This window comes from Hydra vulgaris, chromosome 12 (genome assembly GCF_038396675.1).
Source record: "Hydra vulgaris chromosome 12, alternate assembly HydraT2T_AEP".
NCBI lineage: Eukaryota > Metazoa > Cnidaria > Hydrozoa > Anthoathecata > Hydridae > Hydra > Hydra vulgaris.
In genome coordinates this window covers 53742501-53762868 of record NC_088931.1, presented here as the reverse complement: position 1 = coordinate 53762868, position 20368 = coordinate 53742501, and the positions used below count along the sequence as shown (strand labels likewise).

The 20368-nt window shown below is 27.0% G+C and overlaps 1 protein-coding gene across 3 annotated transcripts in view; it reads right to left on the bottom strand.

The window, feature by feature from the left end:
• The window catches only part of LOC100205085 (otoferlin), a 182930-nt gene that overhangs the window by 117922 nt on the left and 44640 nt on the right, over positions 1–20368 (bottom strand). For all 3 annotated transcript variants that reach the window (XM_065813710.1, XM_065813708.1, XM_065813709.1), the window contains exon 7: positions 18110–18317. In XM_065813710.1, the coding sequence (XP_065669782.1) occupies positions 18110–18317 (208 nt within the window). The remainder of the gene's footprint in view (positions 1–18109; positions 18318–20368) is intronic.

Here is a 20368-nt window from a genome sequence, read left to right as displayed (position 1 = left end):
CGGGGTTCAAGTCCCACCTCCGACTAAGACTTTTTCCCTTGTTACATAAAACGGTAAATTCCAAGGAATTTGAATTTCTAACGCAAAATGACGATTTCAAAAGTTATATTTGTAAGTTGGAGTTAAAGCGAGATAACAAAGAAGAGGTCTTAAATAAAACAACAAATTCCAATAGGCTAGATTTCTAAACCCAAGAATATAATGTTAAGAGGGGTGGAGCTTGAATAAAACGACAAATTTCTACTGGTGAGACTTTTTAACGCAAAATCACAATGTCAATAGTGAAATTGTTCAGGCTAAATCACAATGGAATAATTATAAACATAACAACAAATTCCAATTGGCTAGATTTCTTAACCCAAAATCATGGTGTTAAAAATAAAAACGATAATTTTGAGGCAATGGTACCAAGAAGAAGTCTTAAATAAAAACAACAAGTTCTATTGGGTTAGATTCCCTAACCTAAGATTGGACTTTTTAACGCAAAATCACAATGTCAGAAGCTAAATCTCTCAGGCCAGATTGCTATAGAATAATTATGAACAAAATGACAAATTCCCATAGGCTAGATTTCTTAACCGAAGATCATGATGTCGAGAGCGGCGATTCTTGAATAAACGACAAATTTCTACTGGTGAGACTTTTTAACACAAAATCACAATGTCAAAAGTTGATTCTTTTGGGCGAGATCGCAATAGAATAACTATAAACAAAACGACAAATTCCAATTGGACAGATTTTTTTACCCAGAATCATGGTACTAAAAGTAAAAAAGATAATTTTTAGGCAAGGTTACCAGGGTGAAGTCTTAAGTAAAACGACAAATTCCAGTTGGCTAGATTCCTTAACTCAAGATCATCATGTCAAGATGGGTGATTCTTAAATAAAACGACAAATATCTATAGGCTAGACTTTTTTTAACGCAAAATCACAATGTCAAAGGTTAATTCTTTCGGGCAAGATCGCAATAGAACAACTATACAACAAAACAACAAATTCCAATTGGCTAAAAAATTAGCTGGGTTTCTTAACCCAAGATATATGATGTTAAGAGGGGCAATTCTTGAATAAAGCGACAAATTACCAACGAGAAGTCTTAAACAAAACGACAATTTTCAGTGGGCTAGACTCATTAACCCAAAATCATCATGTCAAGAGGGGCGATTTTTGAATAAAACGACAAGTTCCTACTGGTTAGACTCTTTTAACGCAATATATTCAATTATACGCGAACCTATATAAGACAAAAGACTATACTTAGACAATTATAGACAGTTGTAAAATAGAAAGGAACATGTGTCCCTACTTCTTTACATAAGCTTAAATTTTTTACTGGACATCTGTCCAAATTTTAGTAATCTGATACTAACACTTAATCTTACTAGTTAATTCTTCCTTACTTCTCTCAGACTATTACGGCTCAAAGTGTTCCAATCAGTACACGAACCCTGTTCGTGTGCAAAATTATACAAAAAAATTATTGATTTTTAAAGTAATTTAAATAAGTTCTTTTTTTTAAGCAACATTTGGGTTCTTGCAAATATCAAACATTAAAATGTTCTAATAAACCGTGTTCTACTTCACTTTTGCTTAAGAATCTAAAAGAACACATGGAAAAACATTGCATTTATCGTTTGGTTACCTGTCAATATTGCAAACAGAAGATTATTTTTAGTGAGAAGCAAGTAAAAGCAATCATTTATTTTACTTAATTTTTAATTCTGCTAATATTTACATTTTGTTTTCAAAAAATAAAATTCAACTTAAAGTTTGGCATCACACACACACATCACACACATTATACACATGCACACACACACACACACACACACACACACACACACACACACACACACACACGAACACACACACACACAAATACACAATTCTTGAGTTTTTTAAACACTTTCTGGACTTCTTACTCGGTGTAGTTATGGTAATTTCAAAATATTAGAGCGTCTGTATGATATTTTGCTGACCACTACATACTTTTATTAAATGACCAGGTTTCTGAACTATGACAAAACGAAAATATATGCCATAAGAGTTTGTAAATTTTGCCGTAACATAAAATAAAAGTGTTTGTGGCGAGAAAACTCAAACCGGAGAATATTATTATTTATTTATTCTCTTAAGAGTAACGTTTGCTTGCCGATTATATATAAGATTTGAATTAAATTCGTTGTTTAGGTAAAAGAAACATCAAAGTTCAAAAACATGATCTGTTAAGATTTTTATAGGCAGTTTTTCGTAACTATAAGCTAATTTTTATTCAGAAATTTTTAAACACAACATTTTTGTAAATTTTAGTTGAAAATTTACTGAAATGTTGTGTTTTGACAACTATATTTAAGTAATATGGACATATTTAAGTAATATAACAGATTAAAACTAGGATATATATTAGGTTGAAGCACTTTTTCATAAATTTTTACCATAAATCAATTTTACGCTGTAGAGCAAAGTCGAATTCAATAATCCAAAACCGTTTTCTTTAAAATCACTATCAGGGGTAGTAACAAAGTTTTAAAAATTATATAAAAAAGAGAAAATTGCGGTATAATGCGGTTTTGATGTAGTGGTAGAGTACTCTCTTCATATGCGAGAGGTTCCGAGTTTGATCTCCGCGACATCCGCGCTCAACTTGTTTATCCGCACAGCATTCAAGTTCGCGTTTCGAAATTATAGAGTTTAAAGAGGGTTATAACCAAAGTTAAGAAGCCTCCCCGTCTGTTATAGCCTTCTTGGTCTTGGGGAGGTGAATTAATATATATATATATATATATATATATATATATATATATATATATATATATATATATATATATATGTATATATATATATACTTATATATATATAAATATATGTATATATATAAATGTATATATATATAAATATATATTAATATGTATATATATATATATATATAAATATATATATATATATATATATATATATATATATATATATATATATATATATATATATATATATATATATATATATATATATATATATATATATATATATACATATATATATATTTATAAAGTCTCTTTAACTATTAATTATATCTAGAGCAAATAAAAAACAACATCTCAGCTTTTGTATGGTAAAAATTAAAGGCCAAGCAAGAATATATATATATATATATATATATATATATATATATATATATATATATATATATATATATATATATATTTTTTTTTTTTTTTTTTTTTTTTTGTTTAGATTATATTTTTATATTATTATAGATTATAGATTAGATTATTTCTATTATATTTATTTTCTACCCCGTTTTTTAAGTTATGAGGTTTTGAGAAGAATATTTTTAATATATGGATTTGTTGAAGAAACAGTAGTTAAAATACTGTTTTTCTTCACTTTTTTTATTGATATAATTTAAAGAAATATGTCAATAGCGAGTAATAACATCATTGTAACTGACCGTGACTTTTAATGATGCAGAGTTGAATTTATTTATGATATTTCAAATTTAATGAACTCTTTTTGAAAAATCTTGTATGCAAGTAAGTATGCATTTAAGTATGAATTTACCTAACTGTTGTGCTGAAATAACCAAACTTATTTCAGCACAACAGTTGCTAACTTCGTTATTTTCAAGTATTTTTAATTACAAGTTTTCTATGAAAGTTTAAAAGTCTGAAACATATTTTTAACTGTAATATATGACTAGCAGTAAGCCGTCATATATTACAGTTGTTAGTAAATGAATTAATAGTAGCAATTTAAGTTGATATATTATTTTTAAATTAAAACAAAATACAAATTTATCTTTAAAACAAAATGTTTTGCTGCGCTCGCTTTTAGATAACGATATAGAGACTAGATAACATCAGTTATTAAATCAGTAAATACAAAGAAATACCTGAAATGTGAAGAGAGAGAGAAATACAGATTGAAAGAGAGTAAGAAAGAAAGAGAGAGAGAGAGAGAGAGAGAGAGAGAGAGAGAGAGAGAGAGAGAGAGAAAGAGTTGACGGTGTTTCTAAGACACTGCGTTAAAGAAAGTTATAAAGATACAAAACAAATCATTAAAAATTATTAAAAAATATAATATGATCATAACAAATTTTGTAAATTTTTTGTATATTATAAAATGCAGTAGTTAAAAATAGCGATAAAAAAAGCATAAAGTTGGTTTTGCAATGATACCAGTAGACAAAATTATGTTTACCTTAATTATGTAGAATTCTTTTTTTTCTAACTGCTGACTTTTGATTAATACAGTAAATCTCAAGCCATATTTAAATTTACTAAATTAAAAACATGTTTTAACATGATTTTAATTTAGTAGACTAACTAATAAATCAATTACAAAATCATCTTTCAAAGAAAATAGTTTTATTAGATAATGTTTGAATTTATATAAAATAAAGTCATTAGCTATATACGAAAATTATTAATAGTTTCGATGAAAACCTAATAAAATATGAAGTGATAAAGATTAAAACTATAAAAGTTCTTTAAAAAATGTTTGCTTTTGATAATAATAATAAATTTATTAGTCGCAATATCATAAAATATCCGAAAGCATTTTAAGAAATAAAAAAAGAGTACAGTAAAAAATAGATTTAAAGTTTTAATTCAATTTAAATATTAAAATCTTCTTAGATTGATGGTGCTAATAGGATTACGAAAAAAATTGAACTTTGTAACTTGGAAAAAAATATTGCAATCAACTGCGGTATTAATATTTAGATTCTATAATAAGATTCATATTTTTATTTGCCGGGGCCGGAGCCGTAGCCGGAGCCGTAGCCGGACCGGTTTGCACTAATTTTTACATTTAGTTTTATTTCTAAGCCATAAACCAAAGAAAATACTTGGAATAAAAAGATTTTATTTATTACAATATTTGAACAATCAAGGGCCAATCATTAAACGTATTACCAGTCATCGTACTATTGTTACAATTGAATAAATGAACGTAAAAGAAACTTATAAACCGTGATCTTTTCTAGTCAAAGACTTTATTTAAATTTAAGATTTATTGAAATCCATATCTTTGTATATGTTTATATACATAAGTCGTTTATCAAAAATATTTAACAATATTTATTTACATCAATTATTTATAATTTAACAAAGAATCTACAATGCACAAAATTATTTGTACAATAATGAACAAAAATAATAAATGCACAATCTTGTATAAAAAATTGAAGCAATGTCAGTCAATATATTTTACTCTAAATTATATATAATATAATTATATATATATATATATATATATATATATATATATATATATATATATATATATATATATATATATATATATATATATATATATAAATATACTGAAATATATAGGCAGTTTATAAACTTTCGTGGCAACAAATTACTGTCAGTTTTCCATGTTAAATACACAAAATATATATCTAATATAATATATATCAAATATAAGATAAATCCAATATAAAACAAAACAAAATAGTAAACTTACTCAAACCAGTATCAGTTACACTGTGTGAAGTAACTAAAAAACACTTCAGTTCTTTTCAATCACTCTGAAAAATAACTTTCAACTCTTTATAATAGCACTAAAAAATAAAACAAAACTTGCTTAACTGAGTTGCCTAGTTTATAAAAATCTGAAAACAGATAAGTAAAAAACCAAGAACAAACAAACATTTATTTGTTAGAACTACTATATTTAAACAAATTAAATTAAACAAAGAATAACGTCAATTCTCCTTAAAAGCTAAAAAAAATTTTCAGCTCAAATTTGCTTGCAGACCTTGCTTGTAAAACCATGTTAATAAGAAACACATTTAGAAAAGCCTAGAAAAAATTCATAAAAATTTATTCTTTTTTTCTTTCTTTCATTTCTTCTTTTATATCGCATAAATCCATCATATGATAAATCTGAAATGAAATGGATAAGTAAATACAAAGAAAAACATCATATACGAATCGAAAATCAATATATCTGACAAAGATAAGATGTCATGATAAGAGAGTAGCAGTTATTAAACAGTGTTATTTCATGTTAGCTTTTAGGAAACAAATCATGTTGGTACTTCATGGTTCTAAAAACTCAAATTGAGATATAAACAAAATGTATATACAGCAAAATGATTTTTCTTGAGTGGCTTTTAGTGAATGATTAAAAGCAGTGAGTTTCAATAACAAAACCACTTATAATTTTTAACAATAGACACCAACATAAAGGTAAGCCAAATGTAACAACAATAGTAACATAAATAATAACTTTATGCAAAATCTTGCTCAACACGTTTGCAAAGTCACACACTTTGAAAACATGGAACAAACATAATATAAACATATATAATAACTATAAAACACAATACATTTACTTAACTTTATATAACATATATAAACACCTCATATAATATTTATATACACAATAGATACATTTTATACTATTTTAATGACACATTTATAAAACAATTACATAACACATATTACCACATACATATATTAATCAAAAACTTTTTAACTTTAAACATAATATAAACATATATGCAAACTATAAACATATATAACTTGAATTGCGCAAACAAAAAATTTAAAAATAACATGAAAAAATGTAAAAAGATTCATATATATATATATTCATATATAAAAACATATATCTTGTAATAAATATATCAAATTATAATTATATTTAATTTAAATCAAATACTTATTGAATAAAGAGCAAAAAGCAGATAGAAGAACTGCAATCCTTATAACAAAATTTAACGTTTAGCAGCAATAAAATGTCAATGTTGGCTCGAAATTTCAATTTATTTTTCTAAATTTTTTAAAACAGTTCAAAAAAAGAGGTAATAGCATAACAGAAATGTTAATAAAATAATAATCAACATAATTAAATAAGCAAGATATGAAATGATAGGACTTATAACATATTTGAATTATATTAATTTAAATTATATTAAATGACTTCATAAAACTAAATAAATTTAAAAGTAGTAATAAATATTTTTATGATAAAGTTTATGATAAACTTTTTTAGTACACAAAAGTAATGTAACTGTATTGGAGATATGCGATACTGCTTTAGCAGAGCTATATCTCTTCACACAACTTTTCATGTATTCCTGACTATTCCTTTTCATTCCAGACAAACTTTTTACTAAATTTCTTAAGAGAAAACTTTTCAATTTAAACTTTGCTTTCACAATTAAAGTTTAAGCATGCGTTTTAAAGCAAAGATTTTTGTTTTTCCGTTATATGTTGATATTTGATCAAAATCGGGTACGATATTGTTTCCGATATTGATCAATTATTAAATAATATGTAATTTTGATAAAGAAATGGTATTGAACTCGAATTCGAAACTTAAAACTAAATGCGTATTTTTCTGGTATCAACAGCGGTATGTAATACGTGATCAATACTCCGAGTATTTACAATAATAGATATGCCGACTGGGAAATTGTTTTTCTGTGTCTAAACAAAAATGTTAATTTGGATTTTAAGATTTTGAATAGCGACTGGCTTTTTCTTCTCTTTTTCATTTCACAATTATTAGTTATTTTTTAATTAGATTTAAGAAATGAATTTCCATCCACCCCATAACTAAGATTGCGTCAGTCCCCCCTCCCTCTCGTTTATTAGATTTGGAACAAAACTCCAACCAACCCCTCCCACTTTTCGCATTAAATACGCGGAACTACTTAAATCTGATTAAAGTATGGAAACTTTCATAATTTAATATTAAAATTTCTGTTTATTAAAACTAAAGGATTAGTGTGTATCTTACATACGTAAGCAAAAAAAGGCAAAAACGCAACTTAGGGATTCTCTAAATATTACACTTCGCTATGTTTAGTTAAAAAACTAAGTTTAGTTAAAAAAGTAAAAGATCTTAAGTTCTTTAACGCGACAATTATTATTAAACCTTTGCGCAATTTGTCACAGGTATTGTCATCCATCGATTTCAATACCGCACCTTACAAGAGATTATGTTTTAAGCTAACCAGTTATAAATTTAACAGTAAAGTACTTAGTGCAATAATTTTGAATGTAAAAGAGTGCAACATTTTATCTGCAACAGTGAATTTTCAAATCGGTTACCAGTTGCAGGTGGAGTGCCACAAAGCTCTGTCTTTTGTCCGTTTATGTTTACTGTTTATATAAACGACTTACCGAATGAGTTTTCAACTAAGTGTAAAATGTATGCTGGTTATTTAAAACTAATTATCATAATTAGATTACTTTGGATGTAAGATTTAAAACAATTAAATATAGAAAAAACTCAAAACAAATTAATGACATAATCAAAACTATAGCCAATAAAATTTAACGTTAGCAAATGTAAATGTCTTTTCATGTTAGTTATATGTTCAATAAAGCTTATAAAATGGTAATAATAATATATCATTCATTTAAAAATGTAAATATAATCGCGTCAAAACTATTATACACCTCTCTTGAAAGAGCGCATCTAAACAACACAACATCGGTGTGGTAAGTTTTTTTACGATAGCGGTTGGGAAGAAGGCGTGAACTTCCTATTAAATGCTTATTTGCAGTGCTCTGTGATAAGACCGTAAGGTCTTTGTGGGCCACTTGAAAAAGAAAAAAAAATCTCGATATTAAAATTATCTTGTTCTATCTCCACTTATTAAAAAAAATGACCTATTGAAAGCCTAAGTTTCCTCAGAATAATGTTTTTTTACTATATTAAAACCTACTATACAAGCAAAAATGTTGTAGAGAAAAATAAATTTTTAAAGTTATTTATTTATTCCGTCTCATAAAGTTTTAATTTTTTTAATCATTTTATCTCAAAACTAAACAATTTGGAGAACAAGATAATTCTAACGTCGAAAATTAATAAAAAAACGCCAAAGAGATACTACTTAATATGAAACAGTGTTATTAACAGTAATAATAAATTAAATAAAAGCATTGTATATTCATTGTATATTTTATATTTTATTATTATATTTTATATTGTATATTCATTGTATATACATTATATAAAACATTGTTTATTCATTGTATATACATTGTATAGCTAAATAGTTGAAATCAAAGTCGTATTGGTTTTCAACATAAAACGGCTGTTAAAGCCTAGAATAACAACGTAAACGGTTATTGTACATAAACACAGTTATTATTAAATAGATAAAATTGATTTTCAGATTAACTAATGTGGTCGCTTCATTTAGATCTACGGACTATTTTTGTAAATTTTTTAACACATAACTTACATTTGTTATTATTTGATACAAAATTAGCAAAATAAAAACAAATTCAAAGTTTGATATTTTGTCTCTTAATTTTAGAGCTTCAATTTTTTCCTCTCTTTTTGAACTTCTTTAAAGAAGTTTCTGTTAAAGTTCTAACTATATCTGAAAAGCTTTAAAAAACTTTAAAACTTTATAGAAGCTCTTTTTTAGTTACTTCCGACTTCCTGCTGAAATTTAATAACAAATTCTATTATTTATAACTGTAGTTGAAAAAGAAGTAAATTTCTTGAAAAATTAGAAAAAATTCATTTTCTTCTTCTGAGACCAGAAACAGCGTAGTTTAACACCAGATTTAAACTGAGATTCATGCAATGATTATATTGCGCAGTTGGCTGAATATCACAATTTTTAACTTCTAATTAATGTCATTCACAACATTAACTCCGTGTTATCCTTGACCGCGGCACTTTTTGTATTAATGTTTGTAACTAAAGCAAAAATCTAGTCAATATTTGGAACACATCAGGTTGTTAACTCCTAAGCCAAAATGCAAAAAAGACTATATTGAAATATGTAGTAACCGAGTACTTATAAAAAAAGGACAAAAGTTCAGAAAGCTTAGAACTTAGACATAAGAATATTTGTAATCAAAAAAGGTATGTTTTTATCTAAAGGGGTAAGTCTTTTATTGTTTTATGTCATTTGTTCATTTTTTTATAATACTTTAGTTGAAATATTCGTAATAGTGGAAATAAAGTTTATATTTAACTTTAATTAACACCCTTTAACTGGAAAGATTCGTTATATACTTAGTTTTTATTTAATCAGAATTTATACCATTTTCGTAAAATTGTTTGTTTTAAACACAATACATATTTAACTATAAGATATACCGCTTTAGTGGATATATAATCGTTTTATACTTAGTTTATATATAATTATAGTTTATATATCAATTGTCTAATTTAGGGCGAGCACATAAAGCAGTAGCTACCTCATCAACCAAGGGTTTGGGATAGGGCAGCGATAGTATTTTTTATTATCATACGTTAGGCGGGAATTTTAAAAGTATTATCAAAAATAAAATATAAGGATTCTGTATCGAACCAATCAATATATTAACAAAATTTCATATTTTTCTAGAAATCCTCGTAACAATCTCATCATCAAAATAAAAAAAATAAAACACATTTTAAAGCCATCAAAGCCTTCTTATGTCGCAAGATTTGACAGGACATACTACTGTTGAGCCAATCCCTCTAACTCTCTCCCATTTAAAAAGAAACATACTGATATAATTTAAAGAAAGTTAGTAGAACTTATTGTGCAAGAGATAATCTTAAGAAACTCAACCTTAAAGACAATACCTAATGACCTAGTAAGAGTTGAATACTAACACATAATTTTATTAATTAGATCTCCCAATAAGCAACTCGTGCAATTTTACCATGTATAAAAAAAATAATTTAATAATCTTTTGTTATTCAGTAAACTATAGAAGCGATTGGTTCATAGTTATAAAATAAGAATGACAACAACAAAATAACGCAAACCTAGACATTTATATATTTTGTTTTCAATTCTTAATACAGGGCATTAAAATGCATTTATGCCTCATAGCTTTGTTATATATTTTGTAATAAATCATACAAAACAAGTCATTTTAAAGTACAGAATATATTAACTTATAAAATGACGATAATTTAAAACTAGACACGTATGATTGAGTCTTACCATCCCTAAAACTAAGTTTTAGTTTTATTAGCTGGCATGTAATGCATACCCTAAAGATAATAATTATTAAATCAAAAAGATAAACACGCGAATTACCATATATTGATGGAAAAAAAGAAAAAAGTTTTAAAACAAGTGATACTGAAGTGGATAGTTCGTCCAAGTTGAATAAGCGAATAATTTAACGCATGTTAGAATTGTACAAACAAATGTACCGCAATGGTCTATATAACTCATGTTGAGGTTAAACAGTAAAAAGTAGAAACAACAAAAATTATGCTCTTTGAGCTAAATTTCAACAGTCGTATATGTAATTTGTGAATAAGAGTGCAACTCAGTTGTCAAAATACTAAGATATAGTTCAATAAGATCATAACATAAAATATACTTAAATACATGTCATGTTCCATACTAAAAAAATGTTTAAAAAACTTAAATTTTTTTATCAAAATATTTTTTTTTATTTTATAAGCTAATCTAACACAACAATAAGCTAATGAGAATACTATAGTAATACATAGTCTTATCAACTCTTTAAACTTTTATTTCTTCTTAAGACTATTCATGCTGTATTCCGACAAAATAATGTCTGTTGTCAGTCTACAAATATGAATAAGACGATAATGTCATATTGTCAAACATGCATTTTAAAAATCAAACTTTTTTTTTTAACTATAAAAAATCATAATATTTATTATAATCAGCACAACATTTTTTATTGTATCAGGTGGATTTTTACGCCAATTAATGGTAACTATTTTATCTAAAAAGATTACAATGTAATAAACATTACAATGTAATTACAATATTACATATTACAATGTAATAAACATTGAAAAAGTTCATGACAATTCAAAAAAAATATTGTGGTAATGAATAACATATTGTCCATAATTTACGCTAAGCTAAAATTATTTTACAAAAAGGAGAAGGTAATCTTAAGCTGGTTTACGTAGCGATTTTAACTACACTTAATGGGGCTGTTTTGGTTTTTTTTCTTGGCTCTGCGAGGAAACACCAACAATCTCTTTTGTTTTATTTATTAAAAAAAATTAGCGATGCGTAATTTAAAAACAATCCCTAAACAATAAACATTAAGTTCATGCATACATAAGTAATGTATTGAATGTTATCTCCAAGTGCAAAACTTTTTTCCAAAACATTAAATTCATCTGAACTCTAACATTGTTTATAACTTTCTTCTGGATATTAAGAAAACTAGGCAGATCTGCAACCAACATGTTATTGTTTCAGCAAGTTGGATCATAACTTTTCTCTGAAAATCTATAAAGAAAAATATAAGTGAAACCATAAAAAGCAAAGTACTTTCTATAAATGGTTAAAGGAAGCTTAAGTTAAACTAAATAATGCAAAAAATATCACGTTTCATACTAACCTTAAAAAAAAGATATAAGCAAGTTAATTTCATGTTATACGGTGCTAATAACTATAAAGAATCGACAATGACAAAGAAGTGTTAAAAGAAACCTTAAATGAATATGTATAATAGATATATATATATATATATATATATATATATATATACATACAAGCATAGATAAACACATATATATATATATATATATATATATATATATATATATATATATATATATATATATATATATATATATATAAATATATATATATATATATATATATAAATATATATATATATATAAATATATATATATATATATAAATATATATATATGTATATTAGGGCTGTCCAAAAAAAATTTTTTTTTCAGATTTGATTGCATAGTTGTTTATTTTGTGCCATTTGACATAGTAATTAACTGTGCAAAAAATCTTTCCAATCAGATAATGTTTAGGGGGTGCTCAATGACCATAAAGTTTTACGAAAAATGTGAAAAACATGGAAAAAGTAACAAAGTTCCACAAATTTTTAAAACCCGGTTAATTGATTTTTCAGATTTGATCAGTTTTAATTATCTCTAAATATTAAATTATGAATACAAATTACAATCCACATCCACTTTAGACTGGTTTATTAGCAGAGAAATTATTGAAATAAAATACTGCAATACGACTAAAGTTCTGCGGTTTTTGTTATATCAGAATTTTTCCAAAATAAAACACTAGGATTTTTGACTCTTTGTCATTGATTAAAATACGAATTATAAACAAAAAACATATGAGCAATTAACATTTAATTATCGTAATGTTATAATTCGTGCAATGTTAATGCTAGCGAGGACTATAACTCTTCAGAGTACACTTTCTGGCATCTGGCACTCGCTTTCTGTGATCCTCAACCACCTGAATTAACCTCTGCATTTCAGATTCATTCCTTGTAATCAATTCATTAAACATCGACATTAAAGCCACAGATCGTTCGGCAGCATCATTTACTACTTTCAATGAATATACTAAATTTTTTCCTTCTTGGTATTCTGGGGAATCATTCCAGGTAGCTGGATCGTTGTTGAACAGAAAATCAATATCAACCTTCATTGACCGCAACGCACTTGCTGAAACTGATGTCACCAGCATGTCCAGAGATTTCTTCTCTAGACTTTCAATGTTCTTTAATTTGATCAACCTTTCAGACCAGTTCTCACCGTGAAATTTCATGTTGGAAATCATTTTTCGCTTCTCTTCCGTTTGAAGTTTGTTTGAAAACAAAGCTAGTGGGACCAATTCTGGTGAAAGGTACCACAAATGGTTTTGAAAGTTCTTGACTGCTGCTTCGGAAATCGTTTTATTCACAACTGCAAACTGCTTAAGTTGCTGAAACAGAAACAAGTCATTAACTGGATCATCGCTGGCATTTGTGCATGATATCCAAGATTTTACATAAACCAGACTAGCAAATAAGCAAAATTCACAGAGATTTTTTTCCTCTTGTGGTCAACTTGAACTCTTCACGAAATAAATAAATCTTAAAACAATAAATAACCTTGGCCATCCAGCGAGCCATGTGATAAGCACCAGGGATCTTGAAATGATAATTTTTCTCTTCTTGATCAGGCAGTTTTCCAAGTATTAACAGACAGAGATCCATGATTTCTTTGTAGTCATCCCTTGGCATTTTAACATGCAGGTTTTCTTTGAGGAATGCAATCACTTCATTTTGTAGTTCTTGCACCAGGGGTATTTTCATTTGAATGTCATCCAGAGGTTTAAAATTTCCTTGATTAACTTTGGGCCAATATTGCTGAAATCTCTGGAAAAGAGGTATGTTGGGACCAGATGATGGTCCAAATAGTGATCCAAACACTCCTGCTACTATGATCTCATGAACATGGTGTCTGCAAGCGAAATATAACAAATTTCTACCTATATGTTTCTCTAGAACTACACATGCACCATTTTTGGAGCCAGTGTTAGAGGCTGTAGTATCAAAACTCATTCCAATAACATCACCAATTATGTCCCAGAAATTAAGCAGATGAATAACTGCTTTTGCTTGGGCTTCTCCAGTTCCAGCTGATAGTTTTGCTATTCCAAGTATTTTGTCAACATTGTGACCTGTCACACCTACAGATAGCCGGTCAACATTTGCTTTAGGGGCTGCAGAATTTGTACGATCTATCATCAGTTTGCCATCCCAGTGGACGATTAATGGTGGTTTGTCCAAATCGCAGAATTCAGTTCGAACAGTGGCTTCAATATTTGATCGATGATAGGTTCGTTTTCTACGGACTGTAGAACGTGACAATGATCCATCATCGAGGTTCTGTCCACCAGCCCTTGCAATTGCTGCTGCTAGTATAGTAAATTTTGTGTCAGATAGATTAATTCTGTCTAATGTTGATGAAACATCAGGCGAGTCAAGAATTGTATCTAAGATACATTGTCGTTTTGGAGTACTTGCTAAACTTGATTCAGCTGACCCTGAAGAACTTGCTTTACTGACTTGTTGTCTGTAATAAACAGGGATTTCTATCTCAAAATCTCTATCAACCATTTTGTCATTATCAACAGCATCGTTATCGTTGTCATCACTATAACTTTCGTCATGTAAAGGTTCAATAACAGGAACTATTGCACTCGCACCAGATTGTCTTTGCTCTTCTTTTAGCTTTCGTTCTCTCTCTGCTTGTTTCCTTGCTTCATTTCTTTCTTCTAATTTTGAAAGTTCTTTGTCCTCTCCAAACATCACCATTTTTCTCTGACATCTCTGATCCAATAAAAATTCTTTATCTTCTTCAATTCTGATCATGGTTTCAGCATCCTTGTGGGCAATGTCAAAAAGTAGGCCAATGGTGTCTGTAAATGATTTCTCTCTCGATTTCTGAGAATCTGACAATCTGGATTTTTTTTTTTTTATTAATTTAAATTCCTGGACTAAAGTTTTCAACTTTAAGACTACATTCGGATGAAATGCTGTCGGAATACGGGCTTTATTCCAAATAATAATCAGTTCATCAACAGTTGTTTTAAGACTTTCAGGCACTGACTTTTTGGTTGAATTAAGATGATAAAAAAATGTTTTTAAAACATCAGATGTTAAGGGAAGAACTTTATCTGGAAGATTTGGCTCTGGTTGTCCAATTAAAAAGATTTTGGTTTGAAGTCGTGTAGAGATAGCAACACGAGATGATGCTGCCATTTCAATGATAACTGAAATATTATGAGAAAATCAAAACTCAATACCATATTATACAAACTTATCATTCAGTTGTTGGTTTATGCAGCTGCAGCAATATATTATAATAATTATTACTAAAGAAATTAAATAAATATTTTCAAATTAGAAATTATTATTATCTGCACTTAATAACAAACAATACACTACCAGACTACCATGCTAGTTTTCTGTAATAGGTTACTAAGGTTAGGTACTATCAAAATATTAATACATTTGTTGTCAAACTGAAATTCCAAATAAAAATAATATTTATACTTGTAAACCTTTTTATTCTGTTTGAACAAATTCTAAATTGAGTTAAATAATAGTATTAAAATTATGAATACAAATTTTAACAAAATGATATAAACACAGTTGTTTTAAACACTAGCAGACATTTTTTAGTCTGGTGCCCTGATGACAGTTAATCTGCTGCACTTTAATTAATCTATATAGCACGCAATCAGACAATATTTCAGTGGAAAAAATCTAACTAACCAGGTTCTAGAAATTTTTGGAACTTTGGAACTTTTTACACGTTTTTGACGTTTTTCGTAAAACTTTATGGTCATTGAGCACCCCCTAAACATTATCTGATTGGAAAGATTTTTTCCACAGTCAATTACTATGTCAAATGGCACAAAATAAACAACTATGCATTCAAATCCGAGAAAAATTTTTTTTTCCTGTGTTCACATGAACAGCCCTAATGTATATACAACTTTTATAATTATATTATATGATGATGATGCCAGTACCTATACCTATACATATATTTATATATATATATACGTATATATATATATATATATATATATATATATATTTGTATATATATATACACTACCGTCCATAATTATTCGAATGGTTTTACCTTTCAAAATAAGATATCATAGTTTTACTTACTATTGGGAGAGAAAGTGTAAGCAATGTCTACCTGAATTATAAGTTATTTTACTTTTTATTAGGTTTACAAAAAAATTAATAAAAGTCTAATTAGATAAATTTATAGTTTATTTGCCTTTTAATCACACTTAGCGACAATAACTACCATGCATATTCTTGGTATTCTACTTAACAACTTATCCAATTTGTCAAAGTTAATTTTATGCCACTAACTAATAAGTTTTGTCCACATTTTATGCATAATTTGGCATTAGTTTTTGACATTACTTTTAATTCCACCCATAAAAATCCGATAGGAGAGAGATCTTGTGATTGGGGAGGTTAAATCATTTTATTTAATATTTGATCGTTCTCAAACTCAGTCAAATAACTTAAACAAGTTTTTGAAAAATATGTTTTATATTTAAGCTCCAAGTCATTTTCTTTTGAAAAAATGAACAGCTTCTCATTAACCCATTTTTCCGAAGGTGTAGCATAACTTTTTAAGTGTACAAGTTAACTACTTTTGTAATTACTCCCTCTATTTTTGCAAAGTCACCTGTGGCATTCTAACCAGAACACCTCAATAATACATCTACCATGTTTTATAGTCAATGATACACATTATTTTATCATAAATTCAACAATTTTTTTCTCCAGACAAACAATCTCATTTTGAAAACAAAAGATTTAAAATTTCAACACGTCGGTCTGCGTTTACAGTCATTGATGGTTCATTTTTTATGTAGTTTTGCCCACTTTAGCATTTTTATTATTCTTATGATTTTTATCAAAGCATTTTAACCAAAATACTTTTAAATTATCTATTGCAAAATAAACATAAAAATAAAAAATATCATTTTTATAAAAAGTTAATGCCATTTGAATAATTATGAATTGTAGTGTGTATATATATATATATATATATATATATATATATATATATATATATATATATATATATATATATATATATATATATATATATATATATATATATATATACATATATATATGTATATTACTATATTACTTTTTTTTTTTCTTATTTTTATAAAACATCTCTTTCAAACCTATGACTCCAAAATTTTGAGGAACAGCCTCTCTAAGAAAGGAACTTTATGATTTATAAATTTTGATGGTACAACCACTACACAACTAACGCATAGTTTAATAGATTACTATTTTCAAACATTATGTCTTGTTTGTATAGATTACTAATATAGTCTAATTTTAAATAATAACTGGATTTGAAATAAATTGATTTGAATTAAGCATTGATTAAAAAATCAGAAAATATTTTAAATTAATGAATGATTAAAAAAACTTAAATAAAACAAAAAATCTTTAATAAAAATCATAAATTATAATAATTGCATTAAGATACTTTGCACAAAATAGTTTCAGTATTTTATGTGTCTAATGTGTTCTTTCAGTATTGTTTTATGTCTAATATGTTCTTTCAGTAAATTTTCTTTAATTAAACCTTTAAAACTGTGTTTTAGTTAAATTTAATTTAAATCAGTCAATGAAGTTTTGGATAACACAAAATAAGCTAAAATACAATAAAAAGAACGTTTTAAAGAAGATCGGAAAATCAAAGAGATCCTTTTAAAAAAACCCTTATTTTGCTCAAAATGAAAGGGGAAAAGCATGATTTCAATTTATTTTTTATTGATTTGAAAACAATTAAAAATTACTTTTTGATGTTATAGCTTTTATATGCAGAACTGAATCGAGTAACTTTGCTCTAATAACTTTGAAGGAAAACATAAACTCTTCTTCCCAAACTGGATTAGCAGAATCACTAACATTTGTTGAGCTTTTCTCATCCAATATCCGTAGTCTTACATATGGCCTGCAATCTTTTCCAAATAGCTCTTTACCTTGATGAATTCTTATGTGTACCTAAATGAAAATTTATTTATTTTCAAATTAATTTTTAGCAATAAGTTTATATATACTTTTAAAACATCACACATTAAAATAATAAATAAATAGACATTAGTTCAATGACTTTTTTTATAGACAATGATTATTAATGGAATAAAAAATAAGATATTAGTTATTCCATTAATAATAAGTATTATATAGGGATGTACCCAACCACACACTACATATCAAGTTATTTTTTGTCTGTGTTAAAATGCGATACTAAAATATTGAACAATGTTAGATATATAAAAAAATAATTAAGTTTTCATAGAATTCATCCTTTTGTTATTATAGACTGTTATGTTATTTAAGTAAAAACTGTTCTGTTATTTATCAAGTGAGGCTACCACATGTGCACATTAAACAAAATTAAAAAATTTATGTTTCAGGAAAAATTATCATAGCTGGTTAAGAAACAACGATTTTTTGAAATTTTAAAAACTTTTAGTCAAAACTTGATTTATTTTAGTCAAAAAAAGAAAAAAATGTTTTACTTTTACTGAAGTATGTATTTTAATTTTTTAAATTAAATTTAAAAAATTAAAATATATACTTCAATATTTTTTTTAATGTTTTAAACAAAATTTTTCATTTCAAAAAATTGAAAAAGAGGGTTTTACATAAAAAAAAATCTAAATTTTTAATACATAATTCTTTAAATTAATTTTGTGATTAGATGACATACCAGGAATAATAGTGGACCACAAGAGACCATACCACTCAGCTAATATTCTGCGCTATTAAATGAGTGGTATTTAAAATGTAGTCAGTAATCAGTTTTCTATTTTTCTCATTGTACAGATGTCTAGCAACATTTCTAGTAGTAGAACTACTCCTTTGACCAAATGAATTTGCAAAATTCTACTTGACTCTTGTTCTTTTACTCATCAACTCTTGTATTGACTTCTTACCTACTTTGAGGAAATAGGAACTACTGGCTGTCTTAGACTCTGTCCGTGAATGGACTCCTGCAGCCATATGAACCACTACTTTCATGAAGTGATCAAACCCATGGAGTAATGCATGGAGTACTTTTACAGACCTTACATTAGATCTAGCATTGGACTTGTTTGCATACGATGTGCATCATAATACTTAGATTTTTTAGTTAAAAAACCATATTCTTATTTTTTTTGAACTAAGCTCAAAAATATCTGCTCCAAGTTATGAATGTCTCTATTTATAATGAATCCCAGTTCAAATGTACATATATCTTCTCATTGTCACTTAGATAAATTGTAAAGACCACTGTAAGCATCTCCAAGGTCTTTATATATATTTGATGCTTTTCTGTCTAAACTGTTTGCCGGGGAGGGGAAAACATTGCCATATTTATACTATTTGGATTAACATTACGAAGCTGATTATACATTTGTCCAAATTATACAAGCTGATTATACAATGTCCTCCACTGCCATCATAACCAAATTTGATATCAAGAAATTAATTTTTTAGTTCAGATGTGACATAAGTTTATGTTTACCTCTAAATATGTTAAATAAATATGTTTTATGAAAGCTTCTAGGTCAATCTTGATACATTTTGCAACAAACATCAACATTTTTAGTTTGCTGAACCGCCTAAATGTATTTTTTAACTTACTCAGAATGTTTATCAAGGTCGTTGATATCTTCAAATTTTTCAAACACTGTAAATACCAGAGTATTAACAATGCCATTTTGCGTATGAAAGGTGTCTGTGTGCTTTTAGTGTACACTGTTGAGGCCGCATAAGGAGCCCTTTTCATGACTTTGGCTTGATTAGCAGTTTTATAGCAACCATACAGCTTATTGTTCAGGGTTTCACACACTATCTACTTAAAAATTATGAATAAAGTGCCACAAAAAAAGTAAACAAAAACCATCATTATCACCAAATTGTCTAAATCTATTCTTTACAAATATTCTGGTCTTCAAAGTAACATTCAATCTGTTGAATCTTACCTTTAGCAAAATTCATCAGGCTAATTTGCTCTTTGTGAGATTAATTTAAACTCAGCTGATTCAGACAACCAAATCACACCT